Source organism: Balaenoptera physalus (assembly GCF_965194825.1).
Source record: "Balaenoptera physalus genome assembly, chromosome: 20".
Classification (NCBI taxonomy): Eukaryota; Metazoa; Chordata; class Mammalia; order Artiodactyla; family Balaenopteridae; genus Balaenoptera; species Balaenoptera physalus.
Window position 1 is genome coordinate 41,018,816 of NC_138901.1, and position 17,208 is coordinate 41,036,023.

General features: G+C 32.8%; 1 protein-coding gene across 8 annotated transcripts in view; it reads left to right on the forward strand.

Moving 5' to 3' along the window:
- Positions 1 to 15,566, forward strand: part of BRIP1 (BRCA1 interacting DNA helicase 1) — a 209,870-nt gene extending 194,304 nt beyond the window's left edge. For all 8 annotated transcript variants that reach the window (XM_082439919.1, XM_082439925.1, XM_082439926.1 and 5 more), the window contains 3 exons: positions 6,381 to 6,463; positions 8,724 to 8,957; positions 10,526 to 15,566. In XM_082439919.1, the coding sequence (XP_082296045.1) occupies positions 6,381 to 6,463; positions 8,724 to 8,957; positions 10,526 to 11,274 (1,066 nt within the window). In that variant the 3' untranslated portion in view covers positions 11,275 to 15,566. The remainder of the gene's footprint in view (positions 1 to 6,380; positions 6,464 to 8,723; positions 8,958 to 10,525) is intronic.
- Positions 15,567 to 17,208: the final 1,642 nt, after the last annotated feature.

Consider the following 17,208-nt stretch of genomic DNA (forward strand, 5'->3'; position numbering starts at 1 on the left):
ATTTGTTTCCAGTCTGAGGAACAGAAAGAAAAAGAATGAAGAATAATTAAGATAGCCTCAGGAACCTGTACAACCCATCAAGCATACCAACATACACATAAAGAGAGTCTTGGAGAGAAGAGAGAGAAAGAAACAAAGATTTTTTTGAAAAAATAATGGCTGGAAACTTCTCTAATTTGATGAAAAACATTAATCTACACATCTAAGAAAATCAGAAAACTCCAAGTAGTTTGAACTCAAAGAGATCCATACATAGAAATGTCATGATCAAGCTGTCAAAAGACAAAGAATCTAGAAAGCAGCAAGAGAAAAACAACTCATTATACAAGGTATCCTCAATAATTTAAGCAGATTTCTCACTAGAAACCATGGAGAGAAGAAGGCAGTGAAATGACATGTTTAAAATGCCAAAAGAAAAGAAAAAGACTGTCAATTGAATCTATATCTAACAAAACTATCCTTCAAAAATTAAGGAGAAAGTAGAACATTTCCAAATAAACAAAAACTGAGAGAATTACTCTCTAGAAAACTTATTGTACAAGAAATACTAAAGGGAGTCTTTTTCTGTCTGAAATGAAAGGACACTAACCAGTAACTTATATCCACATGAAGAAATAAAGAGCATCTGTAAAGGTAATTTCATAGGTAAATATAAAAAACAATATAACTATATTTTAATAACATTTTCTCATGTTTAATTTTTGAAAACAACTGTATAAAGCAATAAACTTAAGTCTGTGGTAATAGGCATTGTCTTGGCAGTCCCAAAGACGATGTTTAGGTTCAGTTATTCACCAGGGGCAGTGATAGACTCAGCATATAGCTGTATGCACACCTAGGATTTATTACAGTGAAAGGATACAAAGCAAAAACAGCAAAGGGAATAGGCACATGGGCAAACTCCAGGGGAAGCCAGGTACAATCTTCCAAGGGTCCTGTCTCAGTGGAGTCACACAGGGCACACTTAGTTTCCCAGCAATGAATTGTGGTAACGTGTGAAATAATAGCCAATCGGGAGAGCTTGTTAGAGACTCAGCACCCGGCTTTTTTATTTGGGCTGGTCGTATAGGCAGCCTCTGCCTAACATTTCCCCAAAGTCTAGACTCTCAGAAGCAAAGCAGGTGTTCAGCATTAACCATATTTTCCCACAGACATTGTAGACGCAGTGAGACTTTCTTCTTAGTTAGTGATTGGAACCCTCCCTGAAATCTAAACACCAACCAAGGGCTACCTTATATGCAGGCCTTTCTAGGGATAATCAAGTTGGCCTGCTGTGTTAACTCTTTTCTGCACAGGTGTACAATGTTAAAGATGTAATTTATGTTAAAGTAATAGCACAAGGGTTGGGGGGAAGAAACAGAGTTATACAGGAGCAGTGTTTTTGTATACTACTGAAATTAAGTTGCTATCAATCCAAAATAGATTTTTATAAATTAAGGTGTTTATTATAATCCTCAAAGCAACCATTAATAAAATAACTCAAATATCTGTTGCACACAGAATAAGGCAGTAATGAAGGAATAGTGGAAGAACAATAACAAAAAAGACATAGAAAACAAATAGTAAAGTGGATATTTGCAAAATAGCTAAGTAAATTCTACCTTATCAGTAATTACATTAAGTGTAAATGGACTAAGCACTCAAATCAAAAGAAAAAGATTGGCAAAATGAATTTTTTTAAAAAGAACATGATCCAACTATATGCTGCCTGAAAGATAAATGCTTTGGTTAAAAAACACAACTAGATCAAGTGTAAACAGATAGAAAAAGACATACCATGCAAGCAGTAAACAAAAGATAACTAATTTGGTTATACTAATACCAGACAAAATAAACTTTAAGACAAAAATTGTTACTAGAAATTTTCTAAAAAAATTTTCACTCCATTAATTCAGCAATTATAGTTGGAGACTTTAATACCCCACTTTCAATAATGGATAGAACAGTTAGAAAGAAAATCAACAGAAAAGGGAAGTCTTGAACAACACTATAAACCAACAGTTACAAACCTAACGTATTTATCACACTCTACCCTACAATAACAGAATGCACATTCTTCTCAAGTGTACATGACACATACTTCAGGATAGACCATACGTTAGGCTACAAAATAAGTCTCAATACATTTAAAATGGTTAAAATCATAGAAAGTATCTTTTCTGATCACAGTGGAATGATAGTATAAATCAGTAACAGACAGAAAATTTTAAAACTTATAAATACGTGGAAATTAAACAACATACTCCTAACCAGTGGATCAAAGGAGAAATCAAAAGGGAGATTAGAAAATACCTTGTGATAAATGAATATGATAACACAGTGTACCAAAATTTTGAGGGTAGAGTGAAAGCAGTGCTCAGAGAGACATTTATTTTTATAAATGCCTATATTAAGAAAAAAAAAAAAGATCTGAAATCAGTACTCTAACCTTCTACCTTAAGGAATTAGGGAAAGAAGGGCAAATCAAACCCAAGGCAAGCAGATCAAAGGAATAGTAGAGATTAGAATGGAAATAAAGGAAATAGAAAATAAAGTAGAAAAAGTCAGGGTAACAAAAGTTGGTTCTTTGAAAAGATCAAGAAAATTGACAACATTTAACTAGACTGACCAAGAAAAAATGCAGAAAGGACTCAAATTACTAAAATTAGGAATGAAAGAGGGGTTGTTACTGCCAAACTTACAGAAATATAAAGCATTATATGAGAATACTTGAACAATTGTATGACAACAAAATAGATAATTTAGATAAGTTGGACAAATTCAGGACTTCCCTGGTGGCACTGTGGTTAAGAATCCTGCCAATGCAGGGAACACACGTTAGAGCCCTGGCCTGGGAAGATCCCACATGCTGTGGAGCAACTAAGCCTGGGTGCCACAACTACTGATGATCCTGTGCTCTAGAGCCCACAAGTCACAACTACTGAGCCCACATGCCACAACTAATGAAGCCTGTGTGCCTAGAGCCCATGCTCGGCAACAAGAGAAGCCACCAGCCCCTGCTCGCCGCAACTAGAGAAAGCCCACGTGCAGCAACAAAGACCCAACGCAGCCAAAAATAAAAAGATAATAAATAAATAAATTTATTTTAAAAAAAGAAAGATGGACAAATTCATAGAAAGACACAGCTATGGAAACTGACACTCAAGCAGTAGAATGTCTGAATAGATCTATAACAAGTGAAGAGATGGAAGAATTAGTAATACGAAAATTTCACAAAAGAAAAGCCCAGGAAAGAATGACTTCATTGATGAATTCTAGCAAACATTTAAAAAGGATCCTTTACAAACACTTATGAAAAATAGAACAGGAGACATGTACCAATTTATTCTATGAGGCCAGTGTTGCCTGATACCAAAAGTAATCAAAGACATCACAAGAAAGCTACAGAGCAGTATCTCTTATGGTTATAGATGAAAAAATCCTCAACAGAAAAGTAGAAAACTGAATCCAGCAACTTACCAAAAGGATTGTACACAGTGACCAAGTGGAATTTATCTCAGGACTGCAAGGTGGTTCAACACCCTGCCAGTTTATTGGTTCAACTAAAATCAGTGTAACACTATAAGAGTAAAGTACAAAAACCACAAGATCATCTCAAGATGAGAAAAAGCAATTGACAATATAACACTCAACAAAGTAGGAATAGCAGGTACTTCCTAAACCTTAAAGGGCATCTATGCATCCAATAGTTAACATCATACTGAATGGTGAAAGTCATCATTTTTCTCCTAAGTTTGAGAATAAAATAAGGATGGCCACTCTCACCACTTGTATTCATTATTGTATTGGAGGTTCTAGCCAGGGCAATTAGGCAAGAAAAAGAAATAAAAGATATCCAGATTGGAAAAGAAGTAAAATTAAATTTGCAAATGACATGATATTCTACATAGAAATCCTAAGGAATCCATAATAAATAACTGTTTAGAGCTAAAACAAGTTCAGCAAAGTTATAGGATGCATATTCACTATACAAATATCAGTTACATTTTTATATACTATCAATGAACAATCCAAAAATGAAATCAAGTTACTTCTATTTACAGTAGCATCAAAAAGAACAAGATACTTAGAAATAACTTTAATGAAAGTACCCTGAAAGCTTCAAAATATTGTTGAAAGAAATTTCTAAATAAATGGGAGAATTCCATGATGATGGATTGGAAAACATTAAGATAGCATTCTCCCCCAAATTGATCTACAGATTTAATATAATCCCAACCAGAATTCCAACTGGATTTGGTGCAGAAATTGAGAAGCTGATCCTAAAATTCATATGGAAATTGAAAGAGACCCAGAATAGCCACAAAAAATTTGAAAAAGAACAAAACTGGAGAACTGACAATTCTCAATATCAAACTTACTGCAAAACTACAATAATCAAGACTGTATTGTATTGATGTAATACAGACATGTAGAACAAGGGGTAAAATTGAGGGTCCAGAAACAAACCCATGCATTTACAGTGAATGGATTTTTGACAAAAGTGTCAAGACAATTTAATGAGGAAAGAATAGTCTTTTTCACAGATAATTCTTGGATAATTGGATATCCACCTGGAAAGGAATGAAGCTAGACCCCTACTTCACACCATATACAAAACTTAACTCAAAATGGATCGAAGACTAGCAAGGTATAAATTTTCTTGACCTTGGATTAGGCAGCGGTTTCTAAAATATTTGCAAATCATGTATCTGATAAGGGTCTTGTATCCAGAATATATAAAGAACTCTTACAGTTCAACAATAAAAATATAAATAATGCAATTTTAATTTGGACCAATAATTTAAATAGACATTTCTCCAAAAAAGGATACACACGTGGCCATTGTGCACATGAAAAGATGCAGAACATCATTATTCATTAGGGAAATGCAAATCAAAACCAGAGTGAAATACCACCTCATACCTTCTATGGTACATCTATTGAAAAAGATGGACAATAACAAGTGTTGGTGAAGCTATGGAGAAATTGGAAATCTCATACATGGCTAATGGAAATGTAAAATTATGTGACTGCTTTGGAAAAAAAAAATGTAGCAGTTCCTCTGAAAGTTAAACAGAGAGTTACCATACAACCTAGCAATTCTATTCCTAAGTATATACCCAAGAGAATTTTTAAAATGTATCCATATAAAAACTTGTACACAAATGTTTATAGTAGCATTATTCATAATAGTCAAAAGGTGGAAACAACCCAAATGCCCATTAACTTATGAATGGATAAACAAATTATGGTATATCCATATAATGGAATATTATTCAGCCATAAGAAGGAACAAAGTACTGATACACGATACAAGTAACCTTGAAAACATCATGCTAAGTGAAAGAAGCCAGACACAAAATGACATATATTATATGATTCTAGTTATATGAAGTGTCCAAAATAGGTATATCTATACAGACAGAAAGTAGATTGTGGTTGCAAGGGGTTAGGAGGAATAATCTGGGTAATTGGGAGTGACTAATGGGCACAGGGTTTCTTTTTGGTGAGGTAAAAATGTTCTGTAATAGACAGTGGTATAGGTTGCAGAACCTTGTAAATGTAACCACTGAATTTTTTTTTTGAATTTTTTTTTTTATACAGCAGGTCCTTATTAGTCATCAGTTTTATACACATCAGTGTATACATGTCAATCCCAATCGCCCAATTCATCACACCACCACCACCACCACCCCGCTGCTTTCCCCCCTTGGTGTCCATACGTTTATTCTCTACATCTGTGTCTCAACTTCTGCCCTGCAAACTGAAAAACCACTAAATTTAAAAAATTTTAATAATGTTTAAAATTTTAAAAATTAGCAAATTGAACCCAACAATCTATAAAAAGAATAATGCACATGACCATGGTGGTTAGGGATGAAAGAAAGGCAAGCTCAGTATTTGAAATTTTGCCAGTATAATCCACCATATTAACAGTCTAAAAAGAACAACTACATGATTATATCAATTGGTGCAAAAATTTTTTTACAAACTTATTCATTTATGATAAAAACTTGTTAAACCAGAATAAAAGTTATGTACATAAAATCTACAGCTAATATAATACTTAAGGTAAAAAAATATTGTGTGTGTAAAGAAGGTTTTGGGAAATATTTTCTATAATTTTCTTGTCTTTCAAAATAGAATGCATGTAACATTTTTGGGTATGTTATCAGTAGTTGGCAAAAGTAGGAGAGTTTTTTATACACCTACTTTGGTACATTGTACTGAGTAGTTTCTAAAAACTTTACTCATAATAATGACTTTGATTAAAGGACATGTCATTGATTTTGATACCTGACACATCATTGATTTTCTCAACCTTCTGTCTGTCCCACTAGAAATGTGGCTTTATTTTCACTGTTATATTTATTTCATTTTCTCCCTATTTTTTATAGGTGTATTCGACACAAAAATGATTGGGGAGCTCTTATTCTAGTGGATGATCGCTTCAGGAGTAACCCAAGTCGATACATATCTGGTAAGATTCTCAGCTGGGCTTAGAGTAAGAATTAGTAACAATCTCTGGTATTTAATGACTTCTATTTTTAAAGACAAAGAATTGGATAGAGAATTTGAATTACTAGATCAAACATGGAAAAATTCACATTGACTGGAAATCTAGCCTTTTAATGCTTCTGTGTTTACAAAAAATCTTTATAGAGGAGAATCTGGTTACTGGCGTAGTATTAATCAATCAAGATCCTTCAATTTCACCAGAATGTGGAATTTGATTCAGTAACATAGCAATAATTTATTTCCCATTGTCAGGGAAAAAGCTGTTCCACAGAAATGAGTTTTCCAAGAAATATTAAGTTTTTACATTTAAGCACACAAGCAATCCTTTGGTGCTTAGGATTCTTTTTATTCTTTCATTCTGGATTATTTGAGTTTTATTGTTGTATGTGTGTGTGTTTGTTTGTTTAGAAATGCTTCAGTTGTTACAGAGTTTATATTAGAGCTAGTATTTTCTAAAAAGAAAAAAAGCACCACTGCATGCTGCAAGATCAAGTACATGGTCATTTTTCCCCACTCAAATGAACAAATACTGTGTGCCTATAGTTTTCATCCGAATCAATACCAGGAATCCATCTGTTATTAAAGAACTGTTGAAAGTACTTGCATTTTTATTGTTATCTTTAGAGCTAAAAAGTTCATACCATACTATAATGAAAAGATGCTAATTTTTAAAATTTGTTTCAGATTAGCTGTCTATGGGTATGGACTCTACTTTTTATATTTCAGAGCCTAGTTATTATATTTGGTTCAATATTAAAACATATCCACCTGGATTGAAGCAGGAAGTGCTGCCTTATTAGTCTTTTCTTCTGTTTCCCTGTAAAGCAAGCCAAGGCCAAGATAGAACCAAAAACAAATGTTAAGTGCTTATGTTTAGTCAGCAGGTGGAGCTCAGATTCTTTCAAATTTTCAAAAGTAAACTGACATTTTACACTGAAAAGGCTTTCTTTGATCACAAAAAGTTCAAAATGAAAGCAATAACTATAACGCTAAGTTTTTCAATTTGGGAAATTTTCATATTCTTATTTGGTATAATTATTTTCCCCAAGCAAACAAAAATAAAGAACTTTAAAGAAATGCTGTTTTAAGTTTTTTTTTCTTATTTTAAAATCTAGAACTGAAATTTTTACCTTGTAGTTCAGATTTGTTGAGAGATTTTTTTGAATTAAGTATTTTTCATTATTTTCTGTAAGGTTTTTATTTTTTCTGAGACTCATAAACTTTGAAATCTTATCTAGGCAATACAGCACAACAACATACAAATTCCATTTGATGACTAATTTTTGTTTAAATTCAACTCGCATAAGAATAATTGATAGAAAAGCTCCATTAAACAAAAAAACTAAAGGAATGTATTTGAAATGAAAGTATAATAGTTCAAGTTGCTTGAAGCCCTGTCTTACCTTTCTCTCAACTTAAAATACCATAGTGACTTTTTAAATTACTCCAAAAGATGATAGTTTTAGTAACATCAGCAGAGAATATTTATTTTCTAAAGTCCAAATATCTGAATTTCATTCTGAAGTGAGTCATACTCCGAAACACCTTATACTGTTAATGTGGTTTATTTTTATGCAGTTTTCACATGTCACAGGGTCAAATCTTGTCCCTTAAAACTTGATTATTTATATATTAAAAATAATTATATAATAAATATTCAGATAGGACATGATTTGCCCATAAAACAGTGTTATTCCTTTTACTCCCAGAATAGTTTGATATATTTGGAATTGGAAGGAGAAGGGAAACAAACAAACAAACAAACAAAAAAACCTATGAGACTGTAATCTTGAATTTATTTTTGCTAAAGGAGTCAAATTTAAAAGTTGGAATAAAAGATTGTGTTGTTTAGAACTTGTATTTTCTCTGCAATTAAAAGGTAGGTAATTTTTTGTGGGGAATTATGATAAAATTAAATTTGCCTTATTCCCCAGTTATTCTAAATTGAAAAATAATACATTTTCCCATCTCCATTCTACTCCCACTGCCTCTTCCCTCCATCCAGTTGGCAATCACTGCATGTAAAGAGAAATGCTACTGATACAGGAGCATATTGTACATATGAAGGTAAAAAGGCAGGAAAAATGTTGAGAACCACACTGTATCCTGTAAATTCAAAGTAGATTACCTCACCAGAGAAGTTATGTAATTTTTTTTTCTTAATACATAATATCTTCACTGAATAACCAAAGTTTCTTTGCCGGGTTTACTTTTTGCCTTAGGACTTTCTAAGTGGGTTCGGCAGCTGATTCAGCACCATTCAACCTTTGAGAGTGCGCTGGAGTCCTTGGCTGAATTTTCCAAAAAGCACCAAAAGGTCAATGATATATACAAAGAAGAAAGAAAATCTATACAGGACAATGAGTCTACGCTTGCAGTGGCTTGTTTGAAGGATAATACCTCAACTTATTTATTAGAAGCAGCAAGCCATCTATCACCAGAGTATCCTAGGGAAGGTAAAGTAAAAATGTGTCTAAGAGCTACAGTATCCTAAAATGATAGATAAAAGTCCATCTTTACCAAGAGGCATCATCTCCAGAAAGGAGAAAAGTATGAAAAGTTCTAACCATTTACATTTGGTAGAAAAGTCTTTCATTGTGTTTAGTGAAATGATATTTGTTATGCTACAGATTAATGTCCTTAAATATGTTGGTTATTGTAATATAAGGTGTTATCATAAAATAATGAAATAGTATGATGTATCAGAATGGGAACAAATTTTTGTCAGGAGAGCTACACATATTTTCTGGTTTTCCACTTAGAAGCTTTGCCGCTAACTAACTTTGTGACCACCCCCCCCGCCCCCACCGAGCAAGTCACTTAGCTTTTTGAGTCTTAATAGAAGGGATATCTGCCTACCTATCCCTCCGGGTTGGTTTGTAAAGATCTAATAAGATGATAAATATCACAACATTGTAAAGCACTATGCAAATGGTAATGTTTTTCTAAAGGTGATATTAAAAATTGACCTAATTTATAGATAATTGTCTTACATGAATTTCTTACTTTAGAGACGTGAGAGTCATTTATTCTAAATGAAAAAAAATAATATTTTAAAATATCAGAATATACTGGGTTAAAATATAATTTAGAAAATTAAAATATAGTTTAAAATATATTAGAATATAATGCATTAGGGATTAGCAAACTATGGCCTGTGGACCAAATTCGGCCTGCTGTTTTTGTAAGTAAAGTTTAATGGAATACAGTCACACCCAATCATTTATATATTGTACACAACAGTAGAGTTGAGTAGTTGTATGTATTGCACTAGAACAGCATAATTGAGTAGTTGCAACAGATACAATGTGATCCACAAAGCCTAAAATATTTACTGTCTGGCCTATTATAGAAAAAGTTTGCCAAACTGTTCTGTATCATTGGATATCATTTTAATTATTTTAATTAATATATAATAGTAGTTTAATATATCACTTTTTAAATATTTATTTTATAGTATATGCTTCTATCCTAACTAAATGTCATAGTGAATTCTAGGCCATTATACTGATAATCAGGAAAACTAGGTTCTAGTCCAGGTCTGAGTACCAACCAATTCTATAACTTTAAGCAAATAACTTAGTCTTTGTGGTTGTCAGTGTCCTTAAGGGAATTAGTCTAGGTCAGTTTTTCTCAATCACTGGTTAGTGGATTTTTAAGGCATTTTTACAGCCTGTTCCCTCCTTTACTCATCCCTCTTCCTCTTCCTTTTTACCCTTTCTTTTCTTGTTCACTTCTGAGGTCCCTTCTGAGGTGTGGAATTTGATAGTTTACCAGACAGCATTATAACTTGGGCTGGGAACCACTGGAGACCTAAGATTCCTTTCAGAGTTAACATGTTGTGCTTTAAGATGGATTGCTTAGAATGCTTCCATTCTAGGATGGAAGTCCTGCCACTACTTGTTATGGGCTCTCAATTATGTATCCTATACAGTTATTTCAGTATTTCTAACAAAAATTGTTTTAATATAACAAATATTACATTAGGAGCAGAAAGTTAACACTCATATCTTTGTATTTGTAGATGATCCATTAGTGTTGGAAGAGTCTGCCCAGGCAGTAGGAGCAGAAAAAATTGTGATTTCCAGATCCACAAGCCCAACCTTCAACAAACAAACAAACAGAGTTAGCTGGTCTGGCAGTAATTTTCTGGAACAGTATCTTACTGGTAAAATTCTGACTGGAACACCTAAGTTTAGGTCATCAGAGGACTGTGCCTCTAATTCTTCCACTTTCAAAACAGAAAAGGGATGTGAAGCAGTTTTGCCACTCACTGGTAAATATGAGTCCTCCTCTCTGACAGTAAACACATCACTTGGACCATGCCCTCAATCAGAAACCATTGTTCCATCAATAAGGATTAATGCTACTCTTCTGAATCCAGAAGATCCAGACGTTCAGTTGTCTCTAGTATGTGAAGAAGCTGAACTTTCTACTTCAAATACAACTTTTGAAACAGAAGCAGAGGATGAATCTATCTATTTTACACCCGAACTTTATGATCCCATAGATACAAATGAAGAAAAGAATGAACTAGTTGGAACTGATAGAGACAACAGATTGGCTAATAATTCAAATTGCATTTTAGCTGAAGATCTTTTTGAAATTAAAACTGTGAAAGGAGTGGATTCAGTCAGAGAAATGAAAGCTGAGGATTGCACAGGCACAAAGTTGAATAGACTCATGCATATTAAAGAAAGTAAAGTTGATGACATTGGTAGTCATGTAAAAACGACTCATATAAGTGAATTGGAACTGGGAAAAAACTCATGAAATGGATATAAAGAACTTTAAACAGTCTCCTTCCAAAAATAAAGATGTGTTCCCTGGTGTTAGGTAATAATACTTAACTGTCAAGGTATAAAAACATGTTGTCAAAAAACAAAACAAAACAAAACAAAAAAAACGTCGTCATGCTTATATTAAACTCTATTGTAAATGATAATTTGTACATTGGATAAGTGACAGCTTTTTTTAAATTTGAGATATATAATTCACTTTAATCCAAAGTCTATATTATGTTCAGAAATATAAGTTTTACTGTTCTCAAGTTTTGATAAATTGATTCATAAAAAATATTTTCCTCCAGGTCTTCCTTAGCTAAATGCAATATTAAATTAATCAATCCGGAAGATATGTAGTTTCCTAAGGCACTTTAAATTTCACATAAATATTTGTATTTTGTAGTCCTCTTCATCCATTTGTTTTCATACTGATGCGTAAAAATTAATAGCAGTCTAATCCAGTCACCCCTCAGTCATGTTTCACTGTAGATTTTACCTCAGATCAGTCTGAGGTTTTTTTTTTAGAAATCAGTTTTCTTGAAAAGTATATTCCTGTATTAAACTGCCTACTTATAAGTAATTAAGAATTAAGGAAGAAAACTACATGCATTTTTAATTGAAATTGTTTTACATTTTTTGTTTGTTAAACCAAAACCAAGCATGTTTTAAACAAATTTATGTAAAATTGTAAAATGCCAAATGAAGGACTGCAAATTTTCAATTCTAATTATTTAGCTTCATCACCATTGTGGAAAAAAGTGACATGTTCTAGCATAAAGGCTTCAGTTATGTAACTAAGATAGAAAACTTCAAATATAAATTTAATAAGTAAAGCTAAACATGTAACTGTAGCTGAAAAATGTTCCCTTTATAGCTCAGTAAACTTTTCTGTAAATTTTGACTCTTTGTTTTTGTGAATGAAGCTACACTTCTGATCAAAAATGGTTATAAAAGTAGCTCTTCTCTGACATCATTCCAAAAATACATTCACCAATCTTTTCCAAGAAACATCTGTTACTCAATAGACATTTAGGCTTCTTGGAGTGATTTGAATTGAAATTTTATGAGCTGTTCAAGTTGTTGATGCGGTTTATTATTTTCAAGTCAAAATTCTCAGCAGTCAGGTATCTTTTATATTCATTTGGAACAATGATTTATTATATATGCATATGTTTACTTTCATTTTGATGACATTTATATTGAATACAGCTTAGTTGTTTCTATAGCATTGGATGTTACAACTCTAAGCATAGTTCAAAGAAATTTAAATTGATAATTTACCAGTTAAAGAATTTATCTGCAGATTGGATATATTCAGTCTCACCTAGTATTAGATCTTTTTCTTAGGTGATCAGTAAAAAGTTTCAAACACTGGATTAGAAGGTAATTTTTAAATTGTTTTGAAAGGGTGAAATCATTTGTCCTCTTTGGAATAGTTCTTAATCCACACATAAAGGGTGGTGTGGTAGTAGAAAAAATACCAGGTGGAAGACCAGAAACTTGGGCTCTATTCTTGGCTCTGCCACTAATTTTCTAAGTCATGTTGGCAATCACCATGCCTTTTGGGGAATTAGTTTCATCTGTGAAATGTGTAGTTTCGTACTATAAAATCATGCAAATCCCTTTCAGCTTTAAAAATCCATAATTTAAAGGAATATATGTTGATATTTTATTCTGAATCAATTTTCATTTGCTTTGGTTGCAAAATGCTTAAAATAAAGCAAACCATTTGTATAAAAGGTAACATGAATAATTGTATGAATATGTACACAATAACTTGGGAAGCAAGTGTTTATTTTACCAGTGCTGCAATTAAAATATTTTTGAATCCTTAAAATTGCCCTTAGAAGAATTGGTAAACTACCTGAGAAAAATCAAACACATTATTTTTTAGTCATATCTTAGTGTTATTATCCAGCTTGATCTCAAATACCATCCCTTTCCCTAGATATAATTTATTCTTTCCAAAATCTAATTCTCTCCGAGGCTAAAAATTTCCATTACTGAGAATGTACATAGAGATGTGGCACAAGCTTTTAGTAATTCCAAGAGGTGTTTCAAAAATTTTGTACAATGGTATCACGGTTGAATCAGGTATATAGTCTCCTCAGATCACAGCTTTGACCAGTATGGTATTGCAAGAAGTAAAGTCTAGCCTTTATAAAGAGTGTGAGGTAAAACATTTTCATTAGTGATAAAATACTTTTTAAAGAGATGTTTTAGAAAGTTTAAGTTAAAACATGTAAAAGCATTTAAAAGAGTATCTGACACATGGCAAGCCCTCAATTATTACTTGGTAAATCAATCATGTATCTGGAGTACACTCTCGCTTTATATGAAGACTTCCTTAATGATGATAGATAGATAGATAGATAGGAGATAAACTGACAATAAAGAATCGTTGTATAGTAGGAAGGGTAAGTTATTTGGCTCGTTTATTTTTTAAGGCTGAGATATATAAGATAGAAATTGTTTATCAAGTAATTTGCCTTACCCATTCCATGCATATGAAATAATCATCTAATACTGAATTTATTTAAGGACTGAAAATACATAGAACATACAGGCCACGAACCAGGAAAACTACCAGCTGGAGAAAGGGCTTGGTTCATGGAAGAAAGGTACATTGTGAAGAGTAGATGCTTCATGACTTGACTTATAAAGTTTACATGAATCATTTAAAACCTTTAATAATTGTGTTGGAAATTAATGACAACTCTTTGTGCTACTACTTTGCATTTAATTATTACGTGGTTTTTAATTTTGTATTGTTTCTAAGTTCACATGCTTTTCCATATTATTTTTCTGCAATATGACCTTCTCATGCTATGTTCCTATAGTAAAACACATTCAAAATATTTAATTCTTTGAAATTGCTTATAAAACTTCATGAAATCAAAACGCCTATTGTAAAATCACTTGAAAGACTGGTTATTGTAGTTATTTAATCTCTGATGGCATTATTTTGGTATTTGCTTACTACACAATTATTCTTGCTCATGATCTTTTTAGCCTCAGATTTATCAGTAAGCTGCACAAGATTTTACTTTAACCGTTACGAATTTGTGGTAGAGTCTTGTCTATTTTTATAGACAAATGCAGTCAATTTTTTGTAAATAGAAAGGCAGTATTAAAACAACTTTTTTTCTGAACTTTTTCATAATAAAAAATAAATTTAATACCACATCAAACAGTGAATGTCTAAGGAAGCTAAAACTTTAATATAAAGTATCTGTGCAGCGATTTAACATGAAGACATCACTTCAGGAAATAGAAATTTAAATAGATGACCTAAGCTTATGATTCTCTAGCCTGAAACAATTTTCATGTCTACCAAAAAAAAAAGCATTTTGTTTCTTAAGGTTTCATTTGATAGACCATTAGCTGCCTGGCTTCCTGTACTCTACAATGGGGCCTTGTTATAATATCCATGTGATCTGAGCCAGTGGATCACCTTATTGGTGAAACCATCTTATAATGAAGTGCTTTCAGTAACTGAACTCCTGGACAAGATCCAAAACAACCCATCTTATACCAAATTCTATTCTGTAATAAACAAGTTTCAATGTATTACAAGGAAAACAAAAATTGTATTCCCAGAAATTAACCTTTGAAAATCTAATGGTAAATTCTGATTAAAAGAAATATTTGTTAACAAGGCACAGTGAGGTACATATTTTAGTATGCTTTATCGTTTGTATTTTTTAAACATTTTTTTAAAATTTATTTATTATTATTATTTTTTTGGCTGTGTTGGGTCTCCGTTTCTGTGTGAGGGCTTTCTCTAGTTGCGGCGAGCGGGGGCCACTCTTCCTCGCGGTGCGCGGGCCTCTCACTGTTGCGGCCTCTCTTGTTGCGGAGCACAGGCTCCAGACGCGCAGGCTCAGTAGTTGTGGCTCACGGGCCTAGTTGCTCCGTGGCATGTGGGAATCTTCCCAGACAGACCAGGGCTCAAACCCATGTCCCCTGCATCGGCAGGCAGACTCAACCACTGTGCCACCAGCGAAGCCCCTATAGTTTGTATTTTTTAATTTTGGTCTTGTGTGATTTTGATTCTCTTGTGCTTTTACCCAAAATTTCACCATTTCACATTATTTTACATCTGTATTTACAAAGCTTAATTTAAAAGGTTTCCTTTGTCTCCTTTCTGTTACAAAGTACTAATTGTACAGGTGGCATGTAGTTTATGTAAACTAAGTTAGATGCCATCGTCTTTTATATTTGATTCATATATAGTGAAAAGATTTAGAGATATTAAATACTGATTGTTGTTATTTTGGATCAAGTATTGTCTTGGTATATTTTCCCTTTTTTTCAAATTAGTGTTATGGTATTCATATTTAAATGTTAACCATCCTTTCAAACATTGATCTCTTTTATTGTATCTGTTGTAAAAGGACCCAAGGAATCCACCTTGCCAGTCAGGAGTTTATTGCTTGTGGTTACCTAAAGCAGAAGGCAGTAGGAAATATAAAAAATTACTCTGTGCCATCCTTAGTATGGACCAACCTAAATTACAGTAAGGTAGATTGATGTATTAATATTTCCATATTTCAGTCTTTAAAGTTGATTGGCAATATACATGGGCTTTGTTACCATTAGACATGGAAACATGTTCTGATACCACCTGCTGACTTACTTTGGGCAAGTTACTTATCTTCTCTGAACTTCTGTTTTTTCACCTTAAAATGTTAATAAATAATTTCATAAGAAATAAATCAAACATTATGAGTATCAGATGCAATAGAGTGCATAAAAGCTTTTTTTTTTTAACATCAGACAAGGAGAAAGATAACAGAATTGGGGGTCAAAAGTATGAGTTTGAGTTTTGGCCCTGCTATTTACTGAGTGGCCTTGGTCATATTATTTTAACTCATTGAGCCTCAGCTTTATTTCCTGGGGGTGAAAAAAGTGAGCAGTATCTACCTAAGAAAAGTATTGTGATGATTAAATGAGATGATATGCAATATGTGAAAGTACTTTATAAATGTTGGACCACTGTCCAAATGGTAGTTGTTAGGAAACTGCAACAATAATCTAGTACAATTGTTATCTCAGTATCCTGAAATTGCACCTTCAAAAGGACTAATAAACCTGTTAGAATTTGGTCCAAGCGCTGAAAGGCACTTTGAGCTTTATTAAAAATTCTGTGTAGTTAAATATTGTGAAAATGTATTTTCCATTTTTTACATTTCATTTTTATATCTTAAAATGTGTGCACATTACAAACAAAAATGTCATCAGCAGAACACTGAAATCTGTAATTTGCACTGAGAACATTCTATGTACGATTCATAGGGCAGGGATTTTTGGTGGGGGTGGGGGCAGTCTGTGTTGTTTACTGCTGTACTCCCAACATTATATTTACTGACTAAATTAATTGATACATTCTATTAATAATGTATTTCTATCAGGACTTTATATATGGATACTTGGCTCTCATAAATGCCTATTTCGTTTGACTAATTTCTAGACTAATGACCCTTCTCTTTCCAAATTTGTAATTCTTACCCTAACAGCATTAAATCCCTTACATTTTCTCTAATCCTTCAGCTGTGGGCCAGAGATTGTCTTTTCTTTTTCTTTTTTTCCAAAGGGTTTGATTTTACCAATTTTAACCTACAAAGAATGTTAGATTTTTGTGCATTCTCTTTGAGATGTTCATAAACAGTACTATTCTGACACATTGGATTCTAAAATAGGAATTGAATTTCATGTTAACTAATTGATTAGCCAAAAATACAGCTATTTTCTAAACCTTTTAAGCCCGTTATGACCCTGGGACAAAGTTAATTTTTCCTGCCTTTGTCCCAGTGTAGTATTTGTTGTTTGATATTGCAATTAATTGTTGAGAAGTCTGTCTCTCTGGCCCACTGTGACCCCTTAGAATCCAGACACTTTTCATATTACCTGGCATTTAATC